An 18455-nucleotide genomic window follows, 5' to 3' on the forward strand; every position below is an offset into this window, starting at 1 on the left:
TGATATGAGTTAATTCATTCAAAATTATTCCTGGAGTCCCTGCTATATATATCAGACATACATATTCCAGGTATTGGTTAATAACAGTGAGCAAGATGATCTTGTAAGTGATGCTGATTTAAACAAAAAAAATTAGATCATTCCCCTTTATCTTCCAAATAATCTTTCAAAAGCTGCCTTTAGAACCACACTCCAGTGTGTTTGCATGATTTACGACCACATTTACATGGCCCTTATCGATAACATTTAGAATTAGCCCTCTGTAGAATGAAAGAGTAGAGATAGCACACTTGAAAATTTGCGTTCTGCCAGTTTAAAAAGATATCTCGGCATTAGTTTTCAAGATGAGCATTTATCCATGTGCTAGTTTCATTTCAGAACTTTGTTGATTATTTATTGGTTAGTATTATAGTTCTCTCTGTTTTATTGTTCAGTATTACAATATTCTTTCTGTTTTCTGCTCTGAAAGTGTGATACATATCAAACTTTGTCTCATACTAACTAATCTTTGAAATATCTCGTGTTACTGTGTAACCTCATCAGGTTCATGGCTACTTCCTTGATCAGACTGTGTACTCCAGCAGGGCAAGAATCATGGAGTTGGACCACAAAATTTTGCATCACTATGATTTCTGTGCCTGTAAAAGTGTCTGGCTGTGGCCTTGTGGCCTTTCAGTTTACTAAGCAGACAGGGATGAGATCTCTGAACAATGAAATGATTTCATTAAGTTAATGTTGCTTGATTTTTATTTTCTTCCTGAAGACTATTGAAGTCACTAGCTCAATTTACTTATATTTATAAGCCTTTCTATGGTAGTTAGAAGAGTTACATGTTTGCCAAGGGAGCTATTTGGACAGCCAATGGTAGAAAAGCCTCTCAGACCCCACCAGAGCATTCAAATCAAAGAAGTTTTAAACGACTAGAAGCAAAGCTTATGAATATGCTTCTGAAGGCTCCAAAGGGATCATTGCATAGAGTACTCTAGTGCTCAGAATACCAGAATTTTATAATTATCAGAAAAAATTTATTTAAAATGTTACAATGTTCAGCCAGAGATTTAGCTCAGTGGTACAGCTGCTTGCCTCGCAAGCACAAAGACCTGAGTTTGATCCTTGGTACCAGGGGAAAAAAATATGGTATAATAAAATGTTACAATGTCAAACATAGGAAAATTGAGTATTGCTCTATAATGATTTCCACCCCAGATGAAATTGTTTTAGTACTTAAAGGGACAAATTATAAGCTGTATGAAAAAAAGAGTAGTAAGTTCCTTACTGATAGTTTTAGAACAGTGAAATTTAAATATCTCAGCTATTTTTAAAAAGAGGTTGTACTTGTTTTATTTCCCTTTTTATACCTTCCTCTTGCTGAGAGCAATGAATGTCTGTTTCAGAGTTGCATGCCTAGATTTAACGTGAAATATAATAACTTACTTCTGCATGCATATGAAATGCTTTAGTGAGATATCAGGAAATGCCTAAGCTAGTTATGTAGCCTTCAGAGCAAGTGTGTCGATGGGTGTCAAGGGTAACAGTCTTTACTGCACATATGAGAGGTGTTATTTTAATTATTCATTGCATACTCATTCCACAAATATTTATTGAAAGTCTAATACTGATAATGTTCTAGGCATAGGCTGCATCCATGAACAAAAGAGGTGGAAATTTCTACTCTGGTGGAGTAGGGAACCAGACAAGAGCTAAAACACAAAAATAAATTAGGTACTGTTAGACAGCGACATGAAAGCTCTGTGGAGAGATAAGGCAGGGGCGAGGCCAATTTGAAGCAGACTTGTATGCAGTCTGTTGCTGCATTTATCATGGAGGGCATTGGAGAGTTTTTATGGGGAAAATATCAGGGTCTAACTTTGATTTTTAACAGGTCTAGGCTACTGAGGTAGAGCAAAGGTGGTCAGAGGCAGTGAGGTATGGTACTACTCTGGATGGATTTAAATGGAAAGTCAACAGGGTGTGCTGGGCAACAGGTGGGGGGCTGGGAGAGTAAGACCAGACCCCAGAGGGCTCAGGGACTGTGAGCATCCAGAAGGATGGAGCTGCCATCAACTGACAGGGCTAATCTGTTGGGGGGCAGGTTTGGGAAAAGTATGGGAAGCTCACTTTGACCTGCAGCTTTCTAGAGACAGCCAGGCGGGTGGACATAGGAGTCTAGAATTCTGGGGAGAAGTCTGTGTTGGGGAACAGTTAGATCAAAGAGTTTGTGAAAGTTCTCTTTTGATAGCTTTATGAGAGTAAAGTAGAAACAAGGTCACCAGCAGGAAAAGGTTGGCAGGGAGATAGTGAGCAACAGAGGAGAAAGGGAAAGATATGGAAGAGCTGTGTATGGAGTGCATGGGGCTAGACTGGAGATCCAGTAGTGCTGCAATCAGTGTGAAGGTCACTCCTGGTTTGTGGTTGGAATTTCAAGCCACATTGGTCAGGGATGTTAGTGCTTCTCTCTAGTCACTTTCAACTTGCAGATGTTGGAGCAGAATATATAGGTTTACTAGGTATACCTGATTTGAACTCCAGTAGGGCACAGCTTTTGCTAAGAAAGATGTGAGAAGAGTTAAGGAGCTAAAGGAAGGGAGGGATTACAGTGTTGACCATAACATTTTAACCAAGTAAGCAGAGAAGTAAGAGCTTGTGAGAATGAGGCATAGTACAAAGATGACCCTATGTTGCTAAATGATCAGAGGTTATGGGAGTCGCAATAAAAATGAATTTTTAAATTTTTTTGCAAATATGGAATCCTATTTCAAGTACCTGGAGTCTCCTGTTTTATCTAAGGTTTTTAAAATAAGCAAATGAAAATATTTGAATTCATCTTTTTTCAAATGAAGTATGGCTCTGCTTTGTTTCCCCTAAATGATTTAGTTCAGTATTTTTAGACTCATCCACTTCTGCTTTTTCTCCCCACTCTCACACTTCTTGGTGGCTTGCCAGCAGCGACCAATTGCTCACCTGTTACTGTCCTACTCAGAGCCCTGGAGCAGCTGCAGAGGTGCTCATTGCTCTGAGATGCGCGGATTGGCATGGGTAGCCTTGCCCAGCTGCGCCACTTGTGTGTCTTTGTGAAGCACTCTGGGCCTCAGCTTCCTCACAACTTCTGAATGTTGTAAGGACTGAAGTGGATGTTTATCTATACTCAGCACAGAACTGGGCAGATCTCTATAAATGGGCCAGACTGTGATCTTAGATTTATTGAATTAATAAGTCATTAACATTGAATACACAAATGTGGAAAAGATCTCATTCTATCATTAGTATCTGGGATTACTAACATCAAAACACAGTATTAAAATTTTTACCATCAATATTTAATATGTTTATGTCTTTTCAGCTTTACTAATAGATTAAGGGAACTAGGAATTCACTCATAAGTATGTGTGAGTTTTTTATTAGTTTTGAGATGTATATTTACATATAAAATACATGTGTGTTCACATATACAAACCGTCCCTATCTTATGGTGGCTCGACTTACAGTTTTTGACTTTATAATGGTGCAAAGCCAAAAAATCATCCAGTAGAATCGGTAGATCAAATTTTACACTTTGATCTTTTTTTTTCCAAGATATTGATAAGTGTGATTCCTTGGTAGTTTGTGGCCACTCCTGGTCAGGTAGGTAATCCAAATGGTAAACAACCAATATTGCATAGTAACTTGGTTGTCTTGGTTCCTTGGATACAGATATAAAATAAATGACATGAGATATTCCACACTTGGTTATAAAATGGACTTCGTATTAGATGATATCATTCATCTTATCAGCTAACGAAAGTGTTCAGAGCACATATAAGATAGCCCAGGCAAAGCTATGGTATTCAGTGCCTACATTCCCAGCCTTTTTTTAGTTTTGATGTTTATTTTGAAAAAGGGTCTCACTAAGTCACTGGCCTTGAACTTCTGACCCTCCTGCCTCAGCCTCCCAAAGTGCTGGAATGTGTGCCACCATGCCTAGATGACTATTATGGCTTACATTTAAATGTGCCCCTAAAACCTCATGTGAATGAGGTGGGGCTGTTTTGAAGGTGGCTGAATCTAGAGTGTGTGATTCATCGTGCAGTGCTAAGCCTGAGACCACTAGGATTAAGGGTGTGCTACCTGCCCTAAGTAGTCTGAATAAAATAAAAGGGGCAGAGAGAGGCTGTTAAGGTTCCTTTTGTTGCTTTTGCTACCTTGTGTTCACCATGTTGTTTCTGCCATCCACCCTGCCATGGAGCCAACCAGTTATTAGCTGAAACCTCTATGAACTGTAAGCTAAATAAGCCTTTCCTCTTTAACTTTGGGTGTTGGGTACTTTATTTGATCAACGAGAAAAGTAACTAACACACTAACTATATTTTAAATTTACAATGGGTTTATCAGGATGTAAATCCTCTGTGAGTCAAGGAATAGTTGTGTAGAATATACTCATATATTTAGATATATACATTATATATGTATATATGTGTTATGTATACATATATAAATATATATTTTATATATAAAAGCATCTTTAACTTGGTGTTGGGTACTTTATTTGATCAACGAGAAAAGTAACTAACACACTAACTATATTTTAAATTTACAATGGGTTTATCAGGATGTAAATCCTCTGTGAGTCAAGGAATAGTTGTGTAGAATATACTCATATATATAGATATATACATTATATATGTATATATGTGTTATGTATACATATATAAATATATATTTTATATATAAAAGCTTTATTCTCATATGAGAGAATTGAAGAACTTTCTAATTTAATGTTTTTAGAAACACTAAAAATAGGTAATGTTTCCTAGTGTAAAATATACTACAGTTATATTTTATTCCTTTGCCATCTTTCCTGTTGCATTTGAAAATCCTAACTTGATCGCTTATCAGAAATGGCATGAAACATGGGACTCATTATTGTAGAGCAAGCCTTCCCTCAAGTCTGAGAGGCTACTTCTGTGATATAAAGCAGTATCTTTTATTTATGTCTCCCTGATACTAACCAGCATATGTGTCCCGCATATGATAGGTTTTCGGGTCATGTTTGTTGAATGAAATGGGAATAAAATGAACTTGATTTAAATCTTCTTATCTAAAGATGTTTAGAGGCAATATGCTTGAGTCAAATTGAACTTTTCCTGTGGGTGGTCCTTAAATATGACAAAACTGTCACAAACCTGTCTGTAGCAGTGGTAAAAGCATGACTTAACTTTTAATAACGATATGTAACACTTCCTCTATGATAATAATCACAAAGTATCAGAAATAATTGCTTTAAATTAGTGTTTTGGGTGATGTACTCTCTTGCCTGTCCTTGATACACCTAAATCACAGAATATGAATGCCTACTGAAGATTTAATCCAAGAAGTTCAAGTAACATAAAATAGCATAAATAGCACTCAAAACACCAAGATGACTTTATTCAGCAAAAGAATTCATCCAACCCAATGGAGAATGCTGAGGATTATGTAACTTCGTTATTCAAAATTCAGTTTTCCCAGTAAATAAACTGACCTTTGTTACTGTTATATCACAAAACCCTGTGTTAGATACAGCCACATAAACTTTATATATTTGTACTCTTTTTTCCAAGGGTTATAGGAGGTGAAGGAAAAATCCTTCTCTGGTAGATAGCAGGATAATAATTATTAAGGGACCTTTGTCAACCTGCTACCTTGGCACCAGGTACAGAAAAGAAACCAACAAAAATATCTTACTGCCATTGTTACTGTCTGAAGATAAGAAACCAGCCTCCCAAGATAGTGAGACTCAGAGAGTGTTGAACAAGTTGATCAGAGATGACACAGTTTAGAGCAAGTCCAAGTTTTATCAGGTCTCATGACGCTTCCTTTGGGCAGGGCTACCTCTGATGTACAGGCCAGGGAGGCTTTATCTATCATGAATCTACAATGAAGAAGTTCCTGTCTTATATTCAGTAACCTGCTGCTATAAATTTCCTTTTATTTCTTATTGACATTGATGGATAACTTCCTTGTTTCTTAAGGTTTGGAGCAGGTGAGAACTTCAATGTTTTATTACTGTTTTCACACTTAGTTGGGGAAAAGGTTATAATTCTATCAGGGATAGGATCCATACTTCTTACATGATCTACTTTTGGAATGCACATTGAAGTGAATTGTAACTGTACTAAATCTACATACAGAAAGAATTATTCCTTGAGACCTCATCATCAGTCAGGTAATTCTTATGCCTGGACCCTCACTCTTTTAGTTCATTTCTGCCTACAGAAAGGTCTGCGTGTATCAGCTGTTAAGCCTTTGGTACTAGGTTTGGTCTACATATTCAAAGGAGATGGGTTTTCCATTGCGTGATATCTAATGTTCCTCTTAATTGCAACTTTACATTTTGGAACAAAGCTACTAACATAGGGTAGTGGTTCTCAAAGTGTGATCCCAGGACCAGCAGATTCTGCCCTACTTGCAAACATGTTAGATATGCTGGATTCTTAAGCCTTAACTCAGATTTGCTGAACCAGAAACTAAAGAAGTGAGATTCAAGAAATTCTGATGCATGCTTAGTTTGTAAGACCTAAGCATAGAACATCCTGCAGTAACTATACATAAGAAATGTTTTTGTCTTTTAAACAAGTGAGCTAGAGATTCAAGAAATTCTGATGCATGCTTAGTTTGTAAGACCAAAGCATAGAACATCCTGCAGTAACTATACATAAGAAATGTTTTTGTCTTTTAAACAAGTGAGCTCATGTATATATTTTAAGTTGTTTGTTGGCTGATCATGATCTCAGAAATTTTTAAGTGCTAAGTGGTCTCAAGAGTATTCATTATCCTATATTTACCTTTAATAGTCCACCCTGGTTCAAGCTTCTCATTAAGCATTAAGAATTTTTGAGGCCCAGGGGTTTAGTTCCGTGGCTCTGCTGCCTGCCTCGAAAGTGCAAGGTCTTGAGTTTGTTTCCCAGTACCAAATAAAAAAAAGTTTTTTTTTTGAGAACTAAGTCTGCTTTTAGCGATTTGTACATAAGAAGGAAAGTAATATGATGTATTATAATTTAGGTATCCTATTAGTGGGGAATTTTACTATTATAGCTTCCAGAAAAAATATACTATAATTGGTGGTAATCCAATCATGAATGATATTTGAACATGAATGTGACAAATTTTATATTTAAATAGCATTGTAGAGTTGGAAAGGTATGGCTCTGGAGTTACACTATGTGTGCCTTGAGAAAGTTATAAAATTTTCTTGGACCCTTCATTTCTTCCTTTGATGTTGTGAAGATGAGATTAACACCTAAAAAGTGTTTTGTAAATAATAATCATTGTAGGAATATTAGTGCTTACTAAAATATGCTTGGTTTATATTTCTTTAATTCTGCTCTTAATTTCATGCCTAAAATGGATAACTTGCAGATTTAAAAATTTTAATTATGATTACAGATAGGAAACTGGAAGGAAAAAATTAATATTCAGCATTGTACAGAGCTGCTTTAGGACGGTTTTAGGCTATTTCATAGCTATTAATGATAAGTTCTTCCTTCAAAAACTTTAGCTTAACTTTAAAGAATTATAAATCAATGCATGTTCACTGTTACAAAGGAAAGTTAACAATCTACTATTATTCTATTTTTATTCTGACCCTAGGGTAATAAACATTCACAGACTATAAACATTCATACCCATACTCTTACAAATAAATACTGTACTATTTGCTTTTACAAATGTAAAAAAAATATGTACACATCCAGGCAGTTCGTGTTGTTAAGTGAGATGGGCCAAGGTGAGGCCTACTGTAACCTCAACAATGCAATAAGGAATAGGAAATAAATTTGAGAGACGGACACAATGAGAATAGGAGGTCCTTCTGTCTTGGTCTGGCTCCTTATTAAGCCCAAGAAATTGGGCCTCTGTTCCAGGCTTTTCTGACCTGAGAGCATCCTCATTCTAAGAGCTGACAAAATTGCTGAGTGATTTCTTCTCCATCAGGAAGTAGAGGGTTGATGTGAGCTGTGTCCACTAATGAGTATCATAGATCTTTGCACATTTTGTTTGCTAGTTAGATGACAAACCAAGGTACAAGTAAAACTGTGCCCAGGCTGTCATTCTCCCAGTCGCTGAACCTGGAGCCATCGTTTTGGCCTTTTCCTGATGCAATTTTACAAAAGTTAGGCTGTTCTATTCAAAATTCTGTGTCATTTGCTATTTGCATTTTGTTTCATTTGTTTATAATTTGTAATAGTTATCAGTCCAAGTCAATAAATGGAGACACACCATTTTAATAGGTATATAATATTCAGAATATGGATATTTGCAGTGTGGTCAACTATTCTCCATGCGATGGACTTTTGTGCTTCCATGGCTTTTCTTGTTAAGATTATGAAAAAGAAAAGCTGCAATATAAATTGTGGTAACTATGCCCATGCTTAGAAGAAAAACTCCCCAAAGCAAAATTAGGTGAATAGTAACACATTTTTAAAGTTGAGTTGATGTTGTCAAATTTCTTTAAGAAAACATAGCATTTCATATTTTCATTGTGAGAGGGTTTGTTTCTCTACATCTGTTCTAGCACTAACAGTTGTTCATTTTCACTTTTATTGGTGGAATGAATAAAAGCAGCCCTTCCATGATAGGTTTAATTTTCAATCTTCCGGTTACTAGTGAAGTTAAGTACTTATAGATTTATAAGTCATTTGAATTTCCTCCTTTGACAATTGCTTATTCATATTTTTGTACTAGTGTATTGGGATCTTAATTTCTTTTCATATATTTGAACACTGTATGGTAGGGATATTGAAACTTTGCTATTCATTATGTGCTACAATGGTCTCTTAATTTTATTCAAAACTTTGCTACAATGGCAAGATAGATACATAATTGATAAATAAATTACTTGCCCTTTATAACTTTTCTTTTAGGAAAATTTTCTTTCCCAGCTAACAATAATAAAAATATTATTTGATTTCGATCTAGTAATTTTATGACAATTTATATATTTACATTTCTAATTTTTCTGGAGTTAATTTTTAATGTGTTAAAATGTAAAAATTTGGCTTTCTTGGTTTCAAGGTGAATGACTTTCAGAGTTATTAACTATATAAATTAACATCTCCCACCGAATTGGAATGACATTTTTGCCATTTGTTATAGTCACCTTTATATGTGGATCTAGTTTTGAAACTTTTGTATCAGTTTTCTATTGCTGTGAACAAATTACCACAAATTTAGTGACTTACAACAACAACTACTGATTAGTGCATGGTTCTATATGTCAGAAATCTGGTAGTCACAGTGGAACAGTGTTCTTGACTCAGGTTCTCAGAGGTGAGATTAAGGTGTCACCCAGCCTGAGTGCTCATCTGCAGGCTGTGAGGAAGGTTCTGCTTCCAGTCTCACTCATGTCACTCTCAGAACTCAGTTCCTAGCTATTGTAGGACTGAGGTCTTCATTAGAAGCCTTTCTCTGCATTTAACGGCCACCAACATCATTCTTTTGGGTTATATTAATTTGCTAAACTGTATTGAATTTTTGTGTCAATATTCATAAATGAAATCAGGCTATAATTTTCTTGTGGCAACTGTAAACTAGTTTACACATATATGTTTTAGTACACCTAGATATTTATTTTTGGTGTTTTGTTTTGTTTTGTTTTTTGGTACTTGGGATCGAACTCTGGACCTTGTGCTTGTGAGGCAGGTGGCAGAACTGCTGAGCTAAATCCCTGACCCGAGTACATCTAGATATTTAAATGTTTTGATAAATGACTATTTTAATGAAACATTTTTCCCACTATATTGTTGCCTTGGTGGGTAAGTGAATTTTAGTTTGAATGTCTATTAATATTTGGTTTTTATAATCTCATGGCCAGTCTTTCTCTCCCAGTATTAACATTTATTAAGAATCTTGATCTCAAGGACTTGTGATCATATTAACAAACATTTAAATTCCAGATTTAAGGCTAAGATCTACACATTAGAACAAAGTGCCCATTAACTAGAATGTGGACGTGCATCTCTGGGTAATGCTGGACTTTTAAGTGGTGAAGCTCAGCTCAGGAATACATGACCTTTTGGAGCAGTTAATCTGCAGTGTTGTTTTCCCTTCATTGATCGGCAGCAAGTTTATCGCTAATCCAAATTTTCATGCAGTTGTAGCTTGCACTTAAACTAAAAATAAAATTGAATTTTTTCTGTTCTTAAATACTAAATCTTCTTACTTTTGAGGACAGCAGCTCATTGGGATAGTAGGGGATCTAGATCTATAGATTTTTTTTAATACTAAGTGATCACAGTTGAACATTAAGAACCTTTTTCTTTGCGTGATTTTGAAGTCTGATTTGTTAATTCTCAAGGCAGCATTGCTGAAAGTCAGATGAAAAGAAAAAGCATGAAACCATTTGCTTTATTAGTGGAAAACGATGACAATTCAACTTTTAGGGGATTTAGTCAAATCATAGAATTATGAATGTTGTTCCCCCAAAAAAAATTTAAAAGCATTTTACATTAAGTTGTTGTTTAGAGCTTTGAGTCTCATGTTGCTAGACTTGTCTCTGGGGACAGTAAGCAAGGAAGGGGAAGGGTGTTGCTGTCCTCACCTAGTTTGTTGCCTGAGGTCTTGCCAGTTAACCAAGGAGCAAAGTTACTGAAAGATATATGTATGACCAAGTGGGTAAGCATAAGGTAGAGTTTAAGAAATTAAACATAGATGAGGGTTGGAGTATGGGTGTTAGCATCCTCTGTACAGAAATTCTCAGTTGATACTTATAAATAAGTATTATAGTTGAGAGAACAGTCTCCAGATCATTTCAACAGTTCCCGTACTTAGCATGTATTATGCATTACATATTTTTCTAAGGGATTTAAATATTAATTCAATTGATCCTCCAACGCTTTGAGTGCGATTTGCTGGTAGGTGGAGGTGCCAGAAGTTGACATTGGCATCTAGCCCAAGCATCTACACTCTGAATCACTAAAAAATTGCTTATAAGTCTACTAGCAGATAAAACAGTGCTTTTCTTTTTCTTTTTACCACTACAAGCCTTTATTGTAGGGAAAATCTGCCCGGCCATCTCCGATCAGAGGAGAGAGAGCAATATGGCGAACACAGGGAGAGCTTCTTATAGGACTGGGCTGGGCTTATAGGAGCTGGGGTGGGATTGAGTGATGTAGTGGCCAGGGATTGGGAAAGCTTGTAACATCACTAGGAGAGGCTTCTCTCTTGGTGGGAAAAGAGGCATGATGGGAAGAAGAAGAAGGCTGTCTTTTAGTGGGAGAAGCCATATTTTTAGGTGAGAAACAAGGCATTATGGGTAGAAGACATTTCTTTTTATGGAGCAGCCATCTTAAGGCGAGGGAAATCTAACATTCCTGGCTTTTGTTTTATGGTTATTGGGCGAAGGTCTCTTCGGGAGCTGCTTCAAGCTGACAAAGGGTGAAAGTTGGGGCTAAACCTGGATCTGATGGGGTAGCAGAAAGTGGGGTCTTCCTCCCTCTGCTGCAGCAGCCAGTACCATGCCATGTCGAGTTCTGTGACTATCTGGTTGGTAAATGCCCTCATGCGTTCCTGCAAGAAATTTTGAAAACAGCGAAACAGACACAGGCCTACCATGGCCAGAAGACACGCGCAGGTCAGCGGGCCTGGATGATCAGGTTCCTTTCCTTAATAAAGGCAAAGTGATGCACTCACAGTCAAAGGTGACTCTTTTCTCCAATTTAGATATTGTATTCCTTTTATTTCTTACAAAGGAAAAGAAAGCCATGAAAGAAGAAGCAATGTTTTGTTTCCTTTTTCCACACTACCTCTTTTCTATAAAAAATTCCATAATCAGCAGACATTTTTTGGACAGGAATTGTGTGTTTCCTGACTTTGAAGAACAGAATCACCTGCAAAGCATTGTGCAAAGTGCAGTGACTGAGCTATCCAGAGCTTGTAATGCAGCAGAACAGAAAATGCTGTATGTCTCCTTTATGGACCCTTGTCAATCTCCCTCCCCCAAGCTCAAGCTAAAACAGACTAGCGGATGAGTAGAGGCTGTGCCATTAGTGGATGACATGCTTGACCAATCCTCTAGAAAGAAGACAGCATTTTCAAATATAGAGGTTGGGCTGTGCTTTGAAACACTCTGATAAGTCATTGGGGTACTAATTAAATTACATTTTCATGGCTCCACTCTGGATCCTCTGATTCAGGATCTCCAAGGAAGAGGCCTGGGAGCCTGTGATTAACAGGGGGCCCCAGGTGATTTTTATCAGAAAAATCTGGGAAACAAAAACTAGAACACATTTTGTTCATAAACATAGGTTGAGTTTGGGAAACAATGGTTGAGGATGAAGTTGAATGTCCTGAGTCATTTTATATTATGTTTGTCTTTTGTAATTGTTTGATTTTCTATATGTATCCTGCCTAATGCTGCTTGCTTCTCAGGAATCAACAGGAACATTAAGTTCAGTATTTGCTTAGACTTAGAGAACTTTATGCAAATTAAAGTAATGTGTTTTAAGTCTGTACCTCAGTGTACAACCCAGTGTACAGTGTGCCCAACTTTGCTTACTTGTGGCTTGAGTAACTGCTGAAGCGCAGAGTGAAAAACAGAATGAACACGGTTCATCTACAGTACCCCTCTTAACTAGATGGCACCTCATATTAGCAGACTTCAGCAGACTGAGATTCGAAGTTTCACTATGCAGACATAGCTGGTAGGTAGTCCAGCTGATATCTGAGCCCGTGTCTATGAAGCACAATGAATTTGGTTAGTCAAAAGGTGGCGAGTATGATCTCATACATGTATGGAAGGTGCTTTCATAGAAGTAGAGAGAAGAAGGGTGGTTATCGGAGGCTGAGAAGGGTAGAGAGGGAGAGATTGGTCCGTAGGTACATAGTTACAGTTGAATAGGAAAAATAACATCTAGTGCTCTGTTGCATAGTGGAGTGATTATACTTAATAATATTGTTTGAACATTTCAGAATATCAAGTACAGAGAATTTCAAATATTCTTATCACTGAGATATGATAAATGTATGAGGTAATGGATATACTAATTAGCATGATATGATTATTACACAGTATTGCAAAAACATCACACTGTACACCACAAATATGTACATTTATGATATGCCAATTAAAACAAATTTTTAAGTGAGGAGCAAAGAGTTCATACCTCATTTAAAATGGGTGACTTGCAAAATGCAGGGTAGAAGTCAAGGACCTTAGAGGAAAGCTTTTGACATTTGTTAGCATGTGAAAATGTACCCCCAATATTCTGATCTTTTTTTTTCTTTTAATAAAAGGTAATTATCAATATTTTATATGAATATATCTCCATTTTAAAAAGTTTTCTCTCTATATATAAAGAAATTAAAACAATAGATCAGCATTCTGGTACAAAGTACATTGTTGGATGGAATGTAGCTCAGAAGGCTGCTGATTTGAAAACTGGATTTAATAATCTCCAAAATGTAAGCTACATTATAGAATATATTTCTCATTGGGGTGGCAGTTAATCTCCTTTGAAAGTCACTGAGCAAGGTCAATTAGGTATAGTGTGGGTCATTCCTGCTCAATATAAAAAGGTTTACATTTTATCTTTTAATTATTTATTTGTTTCTTTGTAGTCCTGGGAATGGAACAGAGGGCTGTACCACTACGTTATACCCACTACCCAGGATTTAAATTTTAAAGCAGAAATTTGAAAAGACTGTCATCTATTAATTGCCTTTCATCCTGGTCTTATCTCCTCAGACTCTTGAATGTACAACTCTCCTGCTTACATCCATCATCTGATGTAATTATCACTTTTCATGAATGAGAAGTGCTGACGTGAGTCATTATAAATGGTCAGGTGCTGGGACTCAAAGAGTGGGGAAAGGATGCTAGACAGCTAATGGGGGACCATACAGGGCAGTGAGCCATACACTACCGTGTTTCCACTAGAATTCCTTCAGAAACGGAGAAAGGTGCAGATTTCCATTGATGAATGTCATTATATTGTATACCTTAAATGTACCAGTAAAGTTAATTTTTTAAAAAAGAATTCAATTGCAAGTGAAAACTTCCCTTTTAACGTTCCCAGAAATAAGACCAAATCAGCTGACTTCAAAGCTCTGAAAATATGACATTTGTTATAAGGGTCAACTAATGAACATGATGTGCAGTTTATGAAAGTTCTTAGTATTTACATTAATTAATTTCTTCTGCTGTTGATTTTTTTATTCATTAAGATTATTAGTACCGGGGCCGGGAATTTAGCTCAGCAGTTCGGTGGCCTGCCTTGCAAGTGCAAGGATCCAAATTCAATCCCCGGTACCAAAAAATAAAAAGATTATTGGTACCTTATAAGTATATATGCTGATCACAATCATTATTGGGAATTTGTACCTATACATGATATATCTTGGTTCTTATTTTTTTCCATTTCTCTTTCCTCCCTTCAAGCCCTCCACTCCTCCTTATTTATATTTTATATTTATACTTATTTTATATTTTTCTTCTTTTTCATTTTTTTCTTTTCTATTGCTTAATTTATATAGCATGACCTTATGTTCTTATCCTGGGGCAGAGTTTTGGTTGTGTTATAAACTAATTTAGTAACTCAAGCAGTCATAAGTTACAACTTAAGAAGAATGAAGCTATTTTTAATAGTGAAAGTGAAAACTGGGCATTTCAAATATATTTCAGAAGTAGGCATTTAAAATTATATTAAAATGATAATGAGCATTACCTTGACCAATAAATGTTTATTGATTTAGTTTCCTGTGAGTAAATATTTTGGAGGACAAACTCTAAAGGACAAAGGTCTAATAGTGATAGAACTTTTTTTCTTACCCTTTGTATAAAACTGATAAGAATCACTTTGTAATAAAGTCTGTGGAAGACTGACTTCCTAGTAGGTGCATGTATTATGGGTCTAATATCCAGACACAAATATATGTACCCCGGGGGGTATGTTCTTCCCAACAAAAGTGGCTTCCTATCCTTATTTGTTTGTATTATTTTGCTTCAGATACATACAATATTTGAATATCTGATGGATTTTAAAGAGGCTATTTGTAGTTAAGTTTGTTTTCTATAAATGCATTGATAAAGTGATGTCAAGTAATAGTAATCTCTTGGATTGCTTACGGTTTGATATAAATAAGTGTACTAGCAAGAATGGATTATTAAAAATATTGATTTAGTAGACCAAGTCTATCAGTGCTGCTGGGTAATGGCTTACCGTTCTGAATCCATGAAAGCTAGATATAGTTTTAATGTCCTTAGGGGATTAATATAGCACTTTAGAGAAACAATTCAATATTCATGTTATAAACTTAAAATGTTTAGATAAGAAACAAGCTTGAATAAATTGCCCAAGCTACTGGAATGTCTTAAAGAACATTTTGTACCTGGGGTTGCGTTAGAATATTTACTTACACGCCCATCACCTCACTTCAACCCTGAATTCCCAGAGAATGGAATCTAGGTTTTCATCATCTCTATACTCCTGGTGTTGTGTCTAGCACATAACCTTGTTTTTCTCTAGGGCAGTCTGCGGACACCGCTGAATCAGAATTATGCAGAGAGCTTTGTTAATGAGTAGGACAAATCCACAGATTTACCAGATGAACGTCTCCAGAGGTGAACTCTAGCCTGAGAATTGCAATGATGTTGGTAAAGCAAGGATAGAAACCAAGGCCCTGGACCTTGCTCTCCACATACTTGGTGACATCCTCTGACCATAGTGACTAAATTCACAGGGGGATCTGCTGAGGTCTAGGTCTCTAGATATACAGATAAATGAAACATATTTACAGTTAAAATTCTTGAGCCAGAAAGATGTGGTTGTGGTCAGCCTTTCCTATCTGTGTCAGAGGGCTGATGTAAATATTAAAAAAGATAGTACAGGTAAAGGGTTCTCAAAAATTCTTGGAATATATATGTATTTATAAATGATACCTTTTTTCTCCCTTTTTCTTTTCTAATTAAAGTGGTTATATTCCTGGTGGGACTTAGAAAATAAGAAAACTTGAAAATGAATAAGTTAAATGTTTTCTTCTAACAAACCAGATCTTGGTGATATAATATTTACTGACTCACAAATAGGTGGTTTGATAATTTGGGCTGAGATGAGCTCAGTCAGGGGAAGGCAAGGGCTCATGGTAGTAGCCAAAGGTCTTCTCAGAGCAGTGAGAAAGAACAAGCCCCAAGGGCAAGCACTTTTCAAGCCTCTGCTTGTGTCCTGATTGCAAGTATTTCTTTAGCCAAAACAAGACATGTAGCCAAGAGACAATATTCAACAGATAAAGAATCTACCTCCTGATGGACAAAATGATGTACAAAAATGGATGGAAAGAATTTGTGACCATTTTTGTAATCTACACAGAATGGGTTTTATTGAGTGCTTTTCAGATGTTAAGATGGGTGATTCTCATGTTATTCATTTAATACTCATAACAATTTCCTGACATATGTGGCATTATTGCCATTTCAAAGACAAGAAAACTGATGATCAGCGAAGTTGAAAGACTTGTTATGGATTAAGGCCAATGGCCTTAACTCTTCAAGGATGAAATGGTCTTTTATGCACTATATTTTGTAGCATAGGTGATTAGATGATTAGACATTTCTTTAATGAAGATTTGATTAAAATAAAATTCCAAAGATTTTTTTCTTTCTCACATAGCTATTGAACCATTGGGGCATATTTTACTGGGATAGAATAAAACCATTATTAAAATTATGTTCTCTTCTAAAACTTTGCTGAAGCTCATAGGAAGTACATTTTTTTAAATGTTTGTTTGTTTTGTTTTCTGCCCTGTCAACTTCACAGCCTGGATTCCACTGCATCCAGGACATGACTGAGCCTCTTCAATGGGCCAGATACCACTGGCAACGGCTGATGGGTGGTAGAACCAGGAGTGATGATGAGAGGCTGTACAACTACTCCTCGCTACTTGCCTGTGGGGGGAAGTCTTCCCAGACCCCGAAACTGGCAGGAAAGCACCGTGTTGTTATTCCCCACCTGCAGCCCTTCAAGGATGAGTATAATAGATTTTCTGGAACCTATGTGAATAACCGAATACGAACGACCAAGTACACACTTCTGAATTTTGTGCCAAGAAATTTGTTTGAACAGTTTCACAGGTACCATTTTTTTAAACCGAAATCTTAGAATGCTCTTTATCATTCTACTGGATACATAATTGTTTTCACTTTCATAACTTTCTCTGTACTTAAGCCTAAGGCTGGTAACATCATCTGTGGCAATCAGGGTCCAATTCTGCTATAGAGTGATGACCCCTCATGTTCACAGACACTTCCCAATTGGTAAGATGCTGTCTCCTTATCAGAAAAGATAGTATTTTATATCATTATGGATTAGGGAATTCTGACTCTGATTTATCCAATATCATATTAGTGATGAGTAGTTAGCCAAAGGATATAGCTTTGGGTATTCCCAGTATAGTTTAGTGTTCATTCCATTAAACCATCCTGCATTTTAATTTCATATTTTTCTTACTTGATAGGATGGAGAAATAGAGCAAATGTATAGGGTGTTATTAAGTGAGACAATGACATAATTCAGTCTAGTAGGGATTTAGTGGCACTCACCACTGAGTTTAGGCTTTGAGGGAAATGCAAATATAAGTGTAAGTCCTTTCTTTATGGAATGTGGAATTCAGCCATGGAAATAAGTTATAGAGGCAGATGATGAAAGGACACAGAGGATGTGGTTAGTGTTACAAAGCGCTATCAAGGAGAACAGAGGCCTCAGAGAAATCATAATGCTAACCGGAGCAATAGAAGGTGATGCGACATTTGACTTAATCACAGAGGGTATGTGTATATTTCAGGCATAAGTGTGGGCAATGCTTATTTCAGAGGGAGGAAGGAGTATGAGTAAAAGTATGCAAGCAGGAGCATAAAAGACTTATTTGAAGCCTTGGAAGTAGTCCTGTACGATAACATAGGAACCTATGCTGGCGAGCAATAGGGAAAATGTTGGAAAAGCAGGTATAACCCCCAAGACAGATCTCCAAGTGAGAATAAAGAATTGAGATCCCAAACTGCAGTTCTGAATAGAGATGAAATACTCTACTCATGTCTGTGGAACCAGTGTGGTGGGCAGGTAGAAGGGCTTACAGGCAAACTGCAAACAGGAAACATTTAAGACATCAGTGTATACATCTGGTGAATTGTCATAGAGACCTAAGGTTTTTAAAAATTTTTATTTTTATTTTGTTTTTTGTACCAGGGGTCAAACTCAGGACCTTACACTTTCCAGGCAGGCGTGACACCACTGAGATACATCCCCGGCCCTGAGACCTAAGTTTAGAACAACATGAGAATAATAATAAGGATAGCCTATTATAGACATTATGGATTAGATGTGGAGAATTAAATGAAAGCAGGAAGAAACTGTCATAAACATGTTGAGCTATGATGACAGAAGGAAAGAAAGAAAGAAAAAAACTTGGTTGTTTTTCTAAATATTTTATTTGAGGCACTGGTGTAAATATAG

At 36.4% G+C, this 18455-nt stretch overlaps 1 protein-coding gene across 2 annotated transcripts in view; it reads left to right on the forward strand.

Annotated features, from left to right (window-relative positions):
• Positions 1-18455, forward strand: part of Atp10d (ATPase phospholipid transporting 10D (putative)) — a 96202-nt gene that overhangs the window by 12578 nt on the left and 65169 nt on the right. Inside the window, exons 1-2 of one of the 2 annotated variants that reach the window (XM_010640193.3) lie at positions 13726-13774; positions 16764-17077. In XM_010640193.3, the coding sequence (XP_010638495.1) occupies positions 13760-13774; positions 16764-17077 (329 nt within the window). In that variant the 5' untranslated portion in view covers positions 13726-13759. Of the gene's footprint in view, positions 1-13725; positions 13775-16763; positions 17078-18455 lie in introns of those variants that run through there. The other variant, XM_010640194.2, reaches the window with a different exon arrangement.

This window comes from Fukomys damarensis, unplaced genomic scaffold (assembly GCF_012274545.1).
Source record: "Fukomys damarensis isolate Sample0158 unplaced genomic scaffold, DMR_v1.0_HiC HiC_scaffold_35, whole genome shotgun sequence".
In the NCBI taxonomy this organism is placed as follows: Eukaryota; Metazoa; Chordata; class Mammalia; order Rodentia; family Bathyergidae; genus Fukomys; species Fukomys damarensis.